General features: G+C 47.6%; 1 protein-coding gene across 1 annotated transcript; it reads right to left on the bottom strand.

Moving 5' to 3' along the window:
• Positions 1–11,361: 11,361 nt before the first annotated feature.
• Positions 11,362–12,393, bottom strand: LOC308511536 (melanoma-associated antigen B4-like; the record flags this gene model as incomplete). The annotated part of the gene is made up of 1 exon (XM_081081558.1): positions 11,362–12,393. One exon carries the CDS (start codon positions 12,391–12,393, stop codon positions 11,362–11,364), a length of 1,032 nt encoding a protein of 343 aa, XP_080937684.1.
• Between the last annotated feature and the right edge of the window lie 4,390 nt (positions 12,394–16,783).

The following is a 16,783-nucleotide window of genomic DNA, read 5'->3' as shown; positions in this document are numbered from 1 at the left end:
GATGGCTGTTGTTCAGGACAGCAGACAGTAGTGAGCCAATGGACAGCTGCTTTGGGCACCTGAGAGAATGGAGACAGAGTTGCTGTGAGCACCTTCAACAGGCAGATTCCACCTGGGGTTTGTTGAAGGTTGCCTATACAGGCTTCCTTTAAGGCACTCTTTTACCAGCCCCCAAGGCTCTTGTTCTCCTGATCATTCTGTCCCCTATGAGCCCCACAGAGAAACCAGAGAAACTTTAGAGTGAGTAGCCCACTACATGCTAACAGCCCTGCCTTGAGTTTACTCAGGTGACAATGGGTGATGTCAGTGTGGCTCCCTTTGTTCTGGGATGTGAGGTCCTCTCAGTTCATCTTCATTGTTATCATTTCAACTCTGAATAGAAGCTGGGCACCCTTCCCTCTGCTACTCTGACATTGATATTTTAATTTTCCCTGGGACCTAAGAAAAGGAACTGGAGGGGAGCCTCAGTCCACCTCCCTAACAGGGGTCATCTTGTGTTGAGAGCTTAGTGGGGGGTGCTTTGTGTACTGAGTTCGTTTTTCCCCCCAGTTGTCTGTCAAGTTCCTCACCTTGGCTACTTATAGGGGCTGGCACCATCCCCTTTGGCTGACTGGTGGCTAGACCTTCAGACTAAGGATCTCACCTCCCTTAGACCTGATATAAAGTGAGGAGGGATGTTCAACATGACAGCCCTTCCTTGAGATTTCCTGAGCTGACATTACAGGGTTGGCATAGACCCTTTGATGTCACTTGTATTCAGGGTTGGTTGGTTCCTTGAGTCATGTCTCAGGTTCCTCAATAGGACTCCTGTTGGAAAACACCTCACAGTAATAGCCAAGTTACCTGAGCTCTAAAGCATAAACGAAGTTGACCTTGTCTAATTGAAAGTGGTCTCCCAAAAGTAGGGGCTACTGCAAGCAGTTTGGGGTCTTATTGTAGGTTGTTCTACACAGGATTTCAATCCAAGGTCTAAATACAACTCATGCTGAGGTCATCATTGCTCTATCTGCTTGCCTGGATGGCTCCCTTCAGACCAATGTCCTCACTTCCCTGTAACCCCTGAGTGAGGACTCCTGCTTGAAGTTTATACTTGAGGTGTGCCAGTGTGAAAATAGGGAGCATTCTTTTTGTTTCTTTGTTTGTTAATCCTCACTGGAGGGTGGATTTTCCATTGAATTTTTTAGAGAAAGGGAGTGAAATAGAGTGGGAGAGAAACATTGATGTGAGAACAACAGAACAATTGTATGCCTCCTCAAGGGCCCCAATTGGGTGGGGGTCCACCTTCAACCAAGAAACCTGCCCATGACTGAAGACCGACTCCAGGAGCCTTTGGTGCAGGCCGACCATCTAACGCGGAGGCACACTGGCTAAGGCAGGGAGGATTCCTTGTGGCCCCACTGGCACAGGGTGGCACATGCCCACAGTCCTCAAAGGTCTGTCCCCGGAACCTGGCACAACACGAATTTAACACGAAATCCTCCCTCCGCTGACCTGCGGTTGCCCCCTTTGACCGGGTCTGTCACCTCCCCGAGATGGCCTGGGAGGAAGCGAGTGCAACTCATCATGGCGATGAGCCCTAGCCTCCCAGGGGTGAACACTGGGCTGGGACTTTATTTGGGCCCCTCCTTTGTGGGAGGAGTCCCACAGCCTGCCGCAGTGTAGCAGCCCTGGACCCTGGTAGAGACGGGGCCCTCCTTGGACCCTCCTCCATTACCCCCAGGCCCGGGCCTCTCCGAGACACCACCTGCGGAGTAAGGGTCACCGCACGCGGCCTGCCAGCTCTGCCCGCGGCAGCCTTTGCTGAGTTTGGCGGGGTGACCGCCAGAGAGGAGGCTGGGTCGCTCTTTATCTATTTCCTTGGCGGGGCGGTCCCTAGAGCTGAGTACAGGGGCTGCTGCCCTGCGCGGCCCTTTCTCCCAGAGAGGGCTGCTCTGAAGCACCCGGCCTCCATCTTGAATCCCTTTGGGGCCCAGGGGTCCTCGGTCAGTAGGGTCGGGCCTACTCCCTCGCAAGGCCTTCCCCCCAAACCTTTCCAGGCCGCAGTCTCAGGGCTGTGCCGGGGCCTGTCGGGGCTCACTGCAGGGCAGGCGTGGGAGGGCTCATTTCCGTTATGGGGGGGTGCGGCTTCCGCGGGTAGCAGGTAGGTCCTCACCTTGACTCAAAGCCACTACTGCGAAGCCACCCTCAGTCAGACAGCCGCCACACATGTACACTGTTGGAAAGGTCCTTGCCTCATAATGGCATATTGGTGGGTCCTTTCCCGCGGGGCTGTCCAGGGCGTGCCTGATGCCGGGAGCCGGAGCGTTTATTGTGTCCTTGGACCCAAGTCCTCACTCAGGGTCCCCACTTTTGTGTCTGCAGAGCTTGGACGCTTCCCTCTAGAGAAGCGTGTAGGCTTGCCCCCACAAAGTCTGCCCTCCCCTGAGACCCAGGGAAGCAGGCAGTGAGGATGCCCTGCCTCTGAAGCGGGCCCTGGGCCTCTCAGGCCGGAAGGGGGCGGTGCTGCGGGAGCCCCCCTTTGTGTGAGACATGCAGAGTGTCCTCCGGTGAGGCGGTTTGTGATGTGCAAGCCACCTGGCCTTGGATCCTTCCCTGAGACCGCACGGGTGCGATGCCTGGGCTCCTCAGTGGTAGCTCTTCTGGGTTTCCCAGGGCTCAATAGAGTACTGGACTCTTCCTGGCCCCCTAGGTTTTCCTCGTGAAACTCAGGATCGTCACGTCTTCACATTGGATTGATTCTTGTTAAAGACCTAGTCCCTCTCTGTGCACAATGGAGATCACCCACATTAGACTGAGGCCCTGACCTCCCTGAGGCTTCCCAGGTCCTAATCAGTCTGACATCTGTGCACGCGGTTTTCCAGGGGTTACAAACTTTCTTTAAAAGAACACCGCCAAATGACCATTTAGTTCATTTAGCATAATGCCATACAGTTCTTCACATGCTGCTACAAATGGCAGGATGTCTTTCTATTTTATGGCTGAATGATATATCCAGGCGCGCGCGCGTGCGCGCGCGTGTGTGTGTGTGTGTGTGTGTGTGTGTGTGTGTGTATTTCATTTCTCTTTCAACTCATTCATCAAAGGACACCTAGGGTTTTTTTTTCTCCCATGTCCTCACTACTGTAAATAATGTTACAGTGAACATGGGGACACAGTTATTCCTTCACGTTAGTGGCTTCATTTTCTTTAGATAAATAGCCGGTAGTGGGATTGCTGGATAATATGTTGATGTTATTTTAATTTGATTTTTAGGTATCTCTGTAAGGTCTTCACATTGACCACACAAATTCCCATTCCCCTAAACTCACCCATTCTGGAATAATTTAAGCACATCCAGTTACATAACTTTTAAATTTGGGACAAGAAAGTCAGAATGGAGTAAGGCAAAACCATAATTTAATAACTTTTACTTTTTTCTCCCTATGTTGCGATAACATCTATTTTAGCAGGGCTCTTTCTTTTCCCATTAGCAAGGATATCCTCCTTCTAATGCCATGTGGTCATGTTCAGGATCACAAAAGTGATCTAAAGGTTTTCAACGTGTACATTATTTCTTGAAACAAAGCTCTCATTCCTGAACCTGGCACACAACAATGTGTGATCCATGTCATTCTTACACTTATATTCTGAATCAAAATAAACTTTCTTTTGAAACACCACTAATTAAAAATTACCTCAAAAAATAAGTTAACGGAGAGGATGTGGAGAAAAAGGAACACTCGTGCAGTGCTGGTGGGAATGCAGACTGGTGCAGCCGCTGTGGAAGACAGTATGCAGTTTCCTCAAAATTCTAAAAATGGAACTCCCATTTGACCCCGTGATCCCACTTCTAGGAATATACCCCAAGAAACCAGAAACACCAATGAGAAAGGATATACGCACCCCTATGTTCATAGCAGCACAATTCACCATCGCTAAGATCAAGAAACAGTCTAAGTGCCCATCAGTTGATGAATGGATTAGGAAAGTGTGGTACATCTACACGATGGAATACTATGCTGCTGTAAAAAAGAAGGAACTCTTACCATTTGCAACAGCATGGATGGAACTGGAGAGCATTATGCTAAGTGAAATAAGCCAGTCAATGAAAGAAAAATACCACATGATCTCACTCATTTATGGGTAATAAAGACCATTATAAACTTACTAGATGCCTGGTGCACAAAAACTTGTGCATTTGGGGTGCAGGGGTCATCCCTCAGGCCGGCCTGTGCCCTCTCGCAGTCTAGGACCCCTCGGGAGATAACGCCCTGCTGGCTTAGACCTGCTCCCGGATGGCAGAAGTCAGGCCCAATCCCTAGGTGCAGCCCTTGGTCGGGCTCAGAGCAGGGCTGATTGGGGAGCTGGGGCACCGCCCCCTGTCATGCACAAAGCAGGGCGTATCGGGAGGTTGGGATGCCACCCTCAGTCATGCTCAGGGTAGGGCCGATAGGGGGGTTGGGGCACCGCCCCCTGTCACACTCAATGCAGGGTCGATGGGGAGGTTGCGGCGCCACCCGGGTCACGCACAGAGCAGGGCCAATCAGGGGGTTGGTGTGCTGCCTCCTGTCACGCACAGAACGGGGCCGATCAGTGGGTTGAGGAGCTCCCAGAATAGTGCCGATAGGGAACTTGGGTCACCGCCCCCTGTCACACACAGAGCAGGGAGGATCATGGGGATGGGGAGCTCCCCCCTATCAGGCAAACAGCAGGGCCGATCAGGGGGTTGGGGCGCCTTCCCCTGTCAGGAACACAGCAGGGCAGACAGGGAGGTTGTGGCCCCGCCCACTGTCACACAGAGAGCAGCAGGGTGATCAGGGGGTTTGGGCACTGCATCCTGTCATGCTGATCCCGGTGCTGGGAGGCATATTACCCTTTTATTATATAGGATAGAGGCCTGGTGCAAGGGTGGGGGCTAGCTGGTTTTCCCTGAAGGGTGTCCTGGATTAGGGTGGGGGTCCCCACTGGGGTGCCTGGCCAGACTGGGTGAGGGGATGATGGCTGTTTGCATCTGGTCACACGCCCTTCAGTGTGGGGGTCCCCACTGTTGTGCCTGGCCAGTCTGGGTGAGGGGCTGAGGGCTGTTTTCAGGTTGGCAGGTGACTGAAGCTCCCAAGTGCTCCTTTATTTCTTTTTCCTTTTTTGTTCTGGGCCAGGTTTAGCTCTGAGGCTTGGCTCCAGTTCTTAGGCCTTGGCTGCTGAAAGCAGGTATCTGGTTTGTTTGGGTTCTATAATCGAAACACTGTATCAACTCCAGCTCTGAGATGCCGGCTGGCTGAAAGCAGGTTCCTGGGGATTTGTTTAGCTTCCATATTTGTAACAATGTTTCAAACTGCAAGCTCAGTGGCCGGCAAGGCAGGAAAGGAACGATGGAGTCCTCTGTCACTGAAGCAAGCAAGCCTCATGTTAGTTTCAAGCTGCCTGGCTGCCGGCCGCCATCTTGGCTGGCAGTTAATTTGCATATCGCCCTGATTAGCCAATGGGAAGGGTAGCGGATGTACGGCTAACTACCATGTTTCTCTTTTATTAGATAGGATAATAAAAGGCTAATATGCAAATTGACTGAACGGCAGAGTGACCGCTTGCTATGATGTGCACTGGCCACCAGGGGGGCAGACGCTCAATGCAGGAGCTGCCCCCTGGTGGTCACTGCACTTCCATACGGGGAGTGCCACTCAGGCAGAAGCTGGCTCATGGCTGGTCAGTGCAGAGGTGTTGGCAGGAGCCTTGCCCACTTCCATGGCAGCACTAAGAATGTCCAACTAACAGTTTAGACCGAATCCCTTGGGGGCCTAAGCCTTTAGTCGGACATCACCTGAGGGATCCTTGGCTGCCAGAAGGATGTCTGACTGCAAGCTTAGGCCTGATCCCGAGGGGAGTGGGCCTAAGTCGACAGGTCAACATCCCCCAAGGGGTCCTGGACTCCAAATGGGCTCAGGCCTGGCTGAGTGACACCACCACCCCAACCCCCGAGTGCATAATTTTTGTGCACCAGGCCTGAAAAAAATATTTAAATAATATACATTATTCTATATATATTTATATATATATTTATGTATATTCATATATATTTATTTATATATATTCATATATCTATATATGTATTTATATATATATTCCTGTACTGGGTGCATATATGTTCATGGGGTTATATCCTCTTGCTAGATTAGCCCTTTTAGTATTATGTAGTAACCTCTATTGTCTCTTGTGATGGCCTTCATTTTGAAGTTTATTTTGTAAAATATGAGTATTGCTACTCTAGCCTTTTTTTCCATTTGCACGGAAAATTTTCTCCCATCCCTTCACTCTCATCCTGTGTATCTCTTTTGTTCTGAGGTGGGTCTCTTGTAGACAGCATATAGTTGGGTCATGTTTTTGTATTCATTCAGCTACCCTATGCCTTTAGATTGGACCATTTAATCCATTTACATTTAGGGTTATTATTGATAGGTATTAATTTATTGCCATTTTGATTTTGTATGCCTAGTTTTCTCTCTGTGTGTCTTCTTCTGATTATAGTAGTCCTTTTAGGATTTCTTGTAATGCCAGCTTGGTGGTGATGTACTCTTTTAGACATTTTTTCTTTTTTGGTCTGGGAAGCTCTTTATTTGACCATCTATTTTGAATGATAGCCTTGCTGGATATAGTAATCTTGGTCTCAGATCCTTGCTTTCCATTACCTTGAACACTTCTTGCCATTCCCGTCCAGCCTGTAGAGTTTCTGATCAGAAAATCGGGTGTCAGCCTTGGCAGTGCTCCTTTGTAGGTAACAGTTTTCTTTTCTCTTGCTGCCTTTAAGATTCTCTTTTTGTCTTTAATTTTTTGGCATTTTAATTATGATGTGTCTCGGTGTGGACCTATTTGGGTTCTTCTTGCTTGGGGTTTTCTGTACCTCCTGAACTTGTGTGACTTTTTCCTTTACCAGGTTAGGGAAGTTTTCTGCCATTATTTCTTCAAATACGTTGTCTATTCCCTTCTTCCTTTCTGCCTCTTTTGGCATGCCTACTATTCTAATATTATGTGTCATGTTGTCCCACAGCTCCCTTAAGCTGCCCTCCTGTTTTTTAATAATTTTTTTTTTCTTTTTGGTTCTCTGATTGAGTGATTTTTTCAACCCTGTCTTCTAATTCACTGATTCAATCCTCAGCTTCCCCTAACCTGCTGTGTATTCCTTCCAATGTGTTCTTTATTTGTGCTATGTCATTTTAAATTTCTGTTTTCATAGGTATATATGTTTTCTCATATCTGAACTCTGTTCCAGATAAATTTCTTATCTTAGCTTCATTTATCTCTTCTCCTGGAGAATTCTCTTATTCTTTCATTTGGAAGTTGTTTCTTTGTCTTCTCATTTTGGCTGCCTGTTTGGGTTTGTGACTATGTATTAGGTAGATCCTCTATGCTCTCAATCTGTAGCGCAGGACCATGTCAAATGCTGTTTCAGAGAAGGACTCAAAGCCTCCAGAGATGGCCTCTGCCTAAAGACTTATAGGATTCCTCTTGAATTGCGCCTAGGTAATAACCCTCAGGTGTGGCTAGAGTTTTTTCAGCGGGGTGGAGCAGTATCTTCTGCCTGGAGGCTGTTATTTTTAGTCCTTTAGGTGGCCTCAGGGTTTTCAATTAGGGTGGGTCAACTGTCTTCCCCCAGGGGAAGGCAAATATCTGTGTGGGAGAGATGTCCTACTCTTCATGAGGGAATGACTCAGCACAGGAAACCGAGGTGTCTACCTTTTGAGCTCTAGCCCCTGAGTCCCCAGTCCTGGCTTCTGCTCACACAGCTTCAGTCCACTCTGCCCTCCCTCTGCCAAAGCACAAGGTGGGTGGCTCCACAGGGAATTTTGTGCATTGGCCCTTTAAGAGGGTGCCTGAATTTCCAGCCATCATTTTCTGTCAGGCAGCAACCCCACTGCTTTTGGCAGCCAGATATTATGTGGGTACCCTTCTCAGTTTGGTGGTCACTGCTCGATGGATGTGGGGGGGGGAGGGGCAGCTTGGGGATTAGACCAGGGTTCTCTGTGGCAACCCCCCCCCCCCACAGCTGAGATATCTCTCTGGAGCTTAAGTTGCTGTCTGTGGGTGCCTAGACAGCCCTTTCCTGCTTCCACCCCTTCTACCAGTTTCTGTGTGGCTTCCACTTTCAGTCCTTGGATATCAAGGTTCTCTCAAATGAGTCTTCCATTGATTATTCAAGAAGATTTCCTGTATTTTAGTTGTAATCCATGTTTGTTCCTGGGAGCGTGTCCATGCAGGATCCACTTACTCTACCGCCATTTTAAATCTCCCCCCAGAGTGTTTTGAGATAATCATCTATAACAATACTTACCTTATCGTGTAATTTTAAAGGGTGAAGTTCTTAATTACATACATAATCACCATACCCCAGGGACACTGGTTGGCAGAATTCCAAGATGACCTACCAGGTTTCTGACTCCCTGTATACACACATCTTCCACCTGATAATAAATCAAATATTTATTTAGGTGCTGCTATGAGGAATTTTGCAAATGTAATTCAGGCCACAAATCAGTTGTTCTGCAAATAGAGAGATTATCCCCCATAGGTCAAGCCTGACCAGGTGAATCCTTAAATGGGATGGGCATTTCCTAGTGAGAGAAATTCAAAGAGTGAGAGGGAGGTTCTCCTTTGCTGGCTCTGAAGATGGAAGGAGCCACATAGCATACCGAGCAGGTAATAGCAACTTGAGAATGACCCCTAGCCAACAGCTAGCAAGAAAATAGGCACCTCAGTCTTTCAGTTTCTGGTAACTGCATTCCGTTAACTGCATTCTGCATGGCATTGGAAGGAGCTCCTGAGCTCCATGTGAGCATACAGCTACCTGATACATTGTTTGCAGCTTTGAGGTTTCTGACCCAGGAGCCCAGCTACTCCCTGCTCAGACTTCTGACCTACAGAACTTTGAGATACTAAGTGTTTGTAGTTTGAAGTTGTTCAATTTGTGGAGATATATATATATATATATATATACATATATATATATATATATATATATATATTAAACGAATATACACACTGAAAAGGTTTTATCTGCAGATTCTGTCTTTTTGTTGTTTTGGTCCTGTAATTAGTCATTTAAGACCTACTCTCTTGGCTACTTTTATTTACCTAATACATTATTATCAACTATTCATGTTCATTCTGTACATTACATTTCCAGGTTTACTTATTTTATAACTGAAAGCTTGTACCTCTTGGCCACCTTCAAAAATTTTGCACACCTTGCCTCTGGTAAACAGCAGTCTATTCTATGTATGCATTCATTTTTGTATGTTTTTTTTCTTTTAAAGCTTCCACATGTGATACCATGCAGCATTTATCTTTCTCCATGTGTTGAAAACTTTCTGTGGCAAGACCAGTGCTTGAAAATGGCCACTTACTTAATTTAGCATAATGCCCTTCTTCAGGTTAGTGGTTTTATTTTCTTTAGATAATTACACAGTAGTGGAATTGCTAATAATACTGTCATTTTATTTTTAATATTTTGAAATTTTATACTGTCCTCCATAGTGGCTGCACTAATTTATATTCTCCAAATCTCACCCACTGTTGAAAAAGTCTAAGGACAATCAGGTATATAACTTTTAAATTTAGGAAAAGAGAGACTGAATGGAATAAGGCAAACCCATAACTTTTTCCTCCTCCCTATGTTCTGATCCCACCTGTTTTAGTATGGGTTTTCTTTTCCCATTACCAAATGTATCCCCATTCTAATGACATGCAGTCTTATTGAGCATCACAAAAGTGACTTAAGAATTTTCAATGTGTATTTCAAGAAACAAAATACTTATTCCTGAACCTGATAAACAACAATTAAGTGTGTGATCCATGCCATTCATACACTTATATTCTGAATCTAAATAAGCTTTATGTTGAAATACCACCACTTGAAAATTACCTCACAAAATAGGTCAAGTTATTTGTATATATCAGGAATACTGGTCAATAGGCATTTCCTACCACAGTGTGAAGCATCCATCTCAGACCTCACTTGGGTTGAGAGAAGAAACCAGATGCGGCCTTGGATCACCCACTAACTGTCCAATGGGACTAAATTCTGCTTAGCAATTAAATTTATCTAATACTCGAGACCTTGTGCACCAATTCATGCATGGGTGGGGTTCGGTCAGCCTGCCCCAATGGGAGCCCATCAGGCCGGTTGGCAGGGGTGAGGGGATGTGGGAGGTTGGCCAGCCCTGCCCCTGATAGGAGTGGAGGGGGGCGATTGGGGGCAGGGCCGGCTGGGGGTGGGGCCGCAGGACTAAATTCTGCTTAGCAATGAAAGTTATGTAATACGCTACCTCCACCTGTTCTTTACCCTCTTATTAAGTTGTTCCTTATGAACTGGCGAGTACCTCACCCTCTTTTATAGTGATAGCTTCTCCTACACTCTATGATTGCATGGGCAGGGGCAGGGTCTTCTTTGCCTAAACATTCCCCCATGTGAGCATGAAGACTTCCAAAGAGCTGACGCTCAATGGTTGTGTAAAATAAAAGCCATGAATGAAGAGGTCTGGTTCACTTCACTAAGATTTATATTCTCAAACCTTCTTGAAAAACACAAGCAAATCCAGGTTATGTATCTTAGACATTTACAAAACACAGCACTAAATGTAGTAAGGAAAATAAGAAGTGACTTGCTTCATAGCTAAACCACATTTTCTTTATTCCTTGGTTGACAGATGGACACTTAGTTTGCTTCCATGTCTTGGCTGAAACAGGTAATGCTGAATACACGATAGGGAACATAGTCAATAACATTGTAATAAGTACTTATGGTTCAGATGGGTGTTCAACTTATGAGAGTGGGCACATGGTAAGTTCTATAAATGTCTAATCACTATGTTGTAACATCTGACACTAATATAATATTGTTGTCAAGTGTAATTGAACAAAAAATTAAAACAGAAGTGCCCAATTTTCATTTTATACTTCTATCTATCATCTATCTATCTATTTATCTATCATCTATCTATCTATCTATCTATCTATCTATCTATCTATCTATCTATCTATTGTTCCCACCTACTTTGGTGTAAAGTTCTTGCATATATCAAAATATATTCCTATCCTAAAGCTATGTTATCCTGTTCTGGATCACAAAAAGGTTTGAAGGATTTTCAATTTCTATTTCAAAAACAAAACTCTTACTACTAACCTGTAAAATGGTAATAAATTTGCAATCTATGTTATTCATAGACTTATATACTAATATTCTGGATCTAAATAAACATTCTGTCTACAAGAACACCACTTGAAAATGCAAAAATAAAAACAACAAACACAAAGGTAAGCCAACCATAGTTTTTGCACATTAGGAAACTGCTTAACAGGCTTTTCCATCCCAAAACTGAAGACCCCACTTAGAGTTCACTCAGGCTGTGGGTAGCGCTTGGACATGTCCCTGGAGCACGTACTGGCTTTGGAAGGAGCGGCAGCCTTGAGTGCAGCACGGGCCCTCTCTTCCTCATCTTTCAAAGCTTCTTCATATTGGGTTATGAAGGCACTGGGCACGGTATCAGTAAACTTGGCCAAAAACTCGAGGACTTTCATCTTGGTGGTTTCAGCATAGGCTCTTGGACCCCATAGAAACTCATAGCGTGGAGGATCACTGTTGGGCAATGGCTGGTACAGTAGGTATTCTTCCTGCACCAAATCTTGGGTGATAAGCTTCCTGGGCTCCCCAAAAATGAAGTGACTCTTTCCATCATAGACGCTCATCATATTCAGGAATTGCCAGATCTCCTCCTCAGAGGTGCGGTTGCCATTCAAGAAGATCACAGCCAGGAGAGGCATCAGGATCCCTTTGTTAGGAAATCTGAAGCCGCTGCCCAGATTCCCGTTGCTGGTGTCATCTTGACTATCCACAAGAGTGTAGTAGTTACCGTTGGGCTTGACTTCTTTCAATTCCAGGCCATGGATCATATCCATGCGCTCAGAGACTTTCTTGAGGATCTCAGGGAAGTCCTTTTTGTACCATTTTCGGATGATCTTCAGCATGTCTCCCTTTTTAATGGGCTCATTCGCTGTATATTGATACAGCAGGTACTTTACCAACAGTTTCACCTTCTTACTTATAAGATCTAGGCCACAGATCTCAGTGGAAGTTGAGATCTGGGAGGAACTTTTACTTTTCCTAACACGGCATTTAGCTTTTACAGCAGATCTTTCACAGGAAGCACCTGCAGCGGCACTGGTGGTGGCTGGGGCACCCTGAGGTGCCTGGAGAGTGCCAGCACCAGTGGAGGTGGAGGGACCTTCCCCCAAAATGGAAGAGGAGGAGCAAGCAGCCTCTCCTTCCTCTCCTGCAGGGGCCTGAGCATTCTTAACATCTTGGTTCTCAGCTTTCTTTTGGCGGCGTTTCTCCTTAGCACGGAGCTTGCTCTTACGACCACGAGGCATGATGGCTGTTGTTCAGGACAGCAGACAGTAGTGAGCCAATGGACAGCTGCTTAGGGTACCTGAGGGATGGAGAAAGAGTTATGTGAGCACCTTCAACAGGGAGCTTCCCCCTTGGCTTTATTGAAGGCTGCCTCTGCAGGCTTCCTTGAAGGCACTACTCTAGGATCCAACGAGGCTCCTGTTCTCCTGTGCCTTAAGAATCCTACAGAACAACCAGAGAGACTTCAGAGTGAGTCGCATGCTACATCATACCAGCCCTACATGGAAATTACTCAGGTGACAGTAGGCAATACCAGTGTGACACCCTTGGATCTGGAATGTGTGGGTCCTGTTGGTTTATTTTCAGTATTATCATGTCCACTCTGGGAAGAGCCTGGGAATCTTCCCTCCTGCAACTCCCTGGTACCCATGAAAAGGAACTGGAGGGGAGTCCTCCTCCCTATCAGGAGCCACCCATTGCTGAGAGCTTAGTGGGGGCCTTTGGATCCCCAGTTGTCACTCAAGCTCCTCACCCTAGCTCCTTGTAAGGCGTGACACTGCTCCCCTTTGGTTGACTCCTGAATGGAACTTCAGACTGAGCATCTCACCTCCCTTAAACTTGATATAAAGAAGTGAGGAGGGATGCTCAAGCTGACAGCCTTTCCCTGAGATTCCCTGGGCTGATAGCAAAGGGTTTAAATGAATACTATGATGGCCCCTTTGTTTATGTTTGGTTGGCTTCTCCATTGCTTGGTTTCACCTCATAGTAAGAGCCAAACTACCTGAGCGGCAATAAAAGGAAATGAAGTGGATCTGATGTGACTGAACATGGTCTCTCAAGTATGGAGGCTGTGGCAAGCAGCTTGAGGTCCTGTGGTAGGTGGTTCCACACAGAACCCAATTCTGAGGTCTCAAAAGGACTCATGCTGAGGTCATTATTTCTCCTTCTGCTGGCCTGGTGCCACTCCCCTCAGACCAAGGCACTAACTTCCCTGGTAACCCTGAGTGAGGGCTGATGGGCACCCCTGCCTGACATCTATCCTTGAGGTGTGATAAGGTATTGCTGAAAATGGACAGGATTCTTGTTTTGTTCATTGGTGTTGTTAATCCTCACAGGAGGACAGTTTTTCTGTTGATTTTTTTAGAGAGGGGAAAGGGGAGGGGGAGGGAGAGGGAGAGGGGGAGGGAGGAAATATTGATGTGGGAGCAACACATCGATTGGTTGCTCCCTCATGAACCAAACCGGGCAAGGGATCCACCCACCTTCCACCTAGGTACCTGCCCACTGACCGATGACCGACTCCAGGAGCCTTTGGTGCAGGCCGACCATCTAACGCGGAGGCACACTGGCTAAGGCAGGGAGGATTCCTTGTGGCCCCACTGGCACAGGGTGGCACATGCCCACAGTCCTCAAAGGTCTGTCCCCGGAACCTGGCACAACACGAATTTAACACGAAATCCTCCCTCCGCTGACCTGCGGTTGCCCCCTTTGACCGGGTCTGTCACCTCCCCGAGATGGCCTGGGAGGAAGCGAGTGCAACTCATCATGGCGATGAGCCCTAGCCTCCCAGGGGTGAACACTGGGCTGGGACTTTATTTGGGCCCCTCCTTTGTGGGAGGAGTCCCACAGCCTGCCGCAGTGTAGCAGCCCTGGACCCTGGTAGAGACGGGGCCCTCCTTGGACCCTCCTCCATTACCCCCAGGCCCGGGCCTCTCCGAGACACCACCTGCGGAGTAAGGGTCACCGCACGCGGCCTGCCCGCTCTGCCCGCGGCAGCCTTTGCTGAGTTTGGCGGGGTGACCGCCAGAGAGGAGGCTGGGTCGCTCTTTATCTATTTCCTTGGCGGGGCGGTCCCTAGAGCTGAGTACAGGGGCTGCTGCCCTGCGCGGCCCTTTCTCCCAGAGAGGGCTGCTCTGAAGCACCCGGCCTCCATCTTGAATCCCTTTGGGGCCCAGGGGTCCTCGGTCAGTAGGGTCGGGCCTACTCCCTCGCAAGGCCTTCCCCCCAAACCTTTCCAGGCCGCAGTCTCAGGGCTGTGCCGGGGCCTGTCGGGGCTCACTGCAGGGCAGGCGTGGGAGGGCTCATTTCCGTTATGGGGGGGTGCGGCTTCCGCGGGTAGCAGGTAGGTCCTCACCTTGACTCAAAGCCACTACTGCGAAGCCACCCTCAGTCAGACAGCCGCCACACATGTACACTGTTGGAAAGGTCCTTGCCTCATAATGGCATATTGGTGGGTCCTTTCCCGCGGGGCTGTCCAGGGCGTGCCTGATGCCGGGAGCCGGAGCGTTTATTGTGTCCTTGGACCCAAGTCCTCACTCAGGGTCCCCACTTTTGTGTCTGCAGAGCTTGGACGCTTCCCTCTAGAGAAGCGTGTAGGCTTGCCCCCACAAAGTCTGCCCTCCCCTGAGACCCAGGGAAGCAGGCAGTGAGGATGCCCTGCCTCTGAAGCGGGCCCTGGGCCTCTCAGGCCGGAAGGGGGCGGTGCTGCGGGAGCCCCCCTTTGTGTGAGACATGCAGAGTGTCCTCCGGTGAGGCGGTTTGTGATGTGCAAGCCACCTGGCCTTGGATCCTTCCCTGAGACCGCACGGGTGCGATGCCTGGGCTCCTCAGTGGTAGCTCTTCTGGGTTTCCCAGGGCTCAATAGAGTACTGGACTCTTCCTGGCCCCCTAGGTTTTCCTCGTGAAACTCAGGATCGTCACGTCTTCACATTGGATTGATTCTTGTTAAAGACCTAGTCCCTCTCTGTGCACAATGGAGATCACCCACATTAGACTGAGGCCCTGACCTCCCTGAGGCTTCCCAGGTCCTAATCAGTCTGACATCTGTGCACGCGGTTTTCCAGGGGTTACAAACTTTCTTTAAAAGAACACCGCCAAATGACCATTTAGTTCATTTAGCATAATGCCATACAGTTCTTCACATGCTGCTACAAATGGCAGGATGTCTTTCTATTTTATGGCTGAATGATATATCCGGGCGCGCGCGCGTGCGCGCGTGTGTGTGTGTGTGTGTGTGTGTGTGTGTGTGTATTTCATTTCTCTTTCAACTCATTCATCAAAGGACACCTAGGGTTTTTTTTTCTCCCATGTCCTCACTACTGTAAATAATGTTACAGTGAACATGGGGACACAGTTATTCCTTCACGTTAGTGGCTTCATTTTCTTTAGATAAATAGCCGGTAGTGGGATTGCTGGATAATATGTTGATGTTATTTTAATTTGATTTTTAGGTATCTCTGTAAGGTCTTCACATTGACCACACAAATTCCCATTCCCCTAAACTCACCCATTCTGGAATAATTTAAGCACATCCAGTTACATAACTTTTAAATTTGGGACAAGAAAGTCAGAATGGAGTAAGGCAAAACCATAATTTAATAACTTTTACTTTTTTCTCCCTATGTTGCGATAACATCTATTTTAGCAGGGCTCTTTCTTTTCCCATTAGCAAGGATATCCTCCTTCTAATGCCATGTGGTCATGTTCAGGATCACAAAAGTGATCTAAAGGTTTTCAACGTGTACATTATTTCTTGAAACAAAGCTCTCATTCCTGAACCTGGCACACAACAATGTGTGATCCATGTCATTCTTACACTTATATTCTGAATCAAAATAAACTTTCTTTTGAAACACCACTAATTAAAAATTACCTCAAAAAATAAGTTAACGGAGAGGATGTGGAGAAAAAGGAACACTCGTGCAGTGCTGGTGGGAATGCAGACTGGTGCAGCCGCTGTGGAAGACAGTATGGAGTTTCCTCAAAATTCTAAAAATGGAACTCCCATTTGACCCCGTGATCCCACTTCTAGGAATATACCCCAAGAAACCAGAAACACCAATGAGAAAGGATATACGCACCCCTATGTTCATAGCAGCACAATTCACCATCGCTAAGATCAAGAAACAGTCTAAGTGCCCATCAGTTGATGAATGGATTAGGAAAGTGTGGTACATCTACACGATGGAATACTATGCTGCTGTAAAAAAGAAGGAACTCTTACCATTTGCAACAGCATGGATGGAACTGGAGAGCATTATGCTAAGTGAAATAAGCCAGTCAATGAAAGAAAAATACCACATGATCTCACTCATTTATGGGTAATAAAGACCATTATAAACTTACTAGATGCCTGGTGCACAAAAACTTGTGCATTTGGGGTGCAGGGGTCATCCCTCAGGCCGGCCTGTGCCCTCTCGCAGTCTAGGACCCCTCGGGAGATAACGCCCTGCTGGCTTAGACCTGCTCCCGGATGGCAGAAGTCAGGCCCAATCCCTAGGTGCAGCCCTTGGTCGGGCTCAGAGCAGGGCTGATTGGGGAGCTGGGGCACCGCCCCCTGTCATGCACAAAGCAGGGCGTATCGGGAGGTTGGGATGCCACCCTCAGTCATGCTCAGGGTAGGGCCGATAG

This window comes from Myotis nattereri, assembly GCF_964212035.1.
Source record: "Myotis nattereri genome assembly, chromosome: X".
Classification (NCBI taxonomy): domain Eukaryota; kingdom Metazoa; phylum Chordata; class Mammalia; order Chiroptera; family Vespertilionidae; genus Myotis; species Myotis nattereri.
Note: the sequence above shows the minus strand (reverse complement) of the source record. Positions and strands in the feature narration are given on the sequence as shown.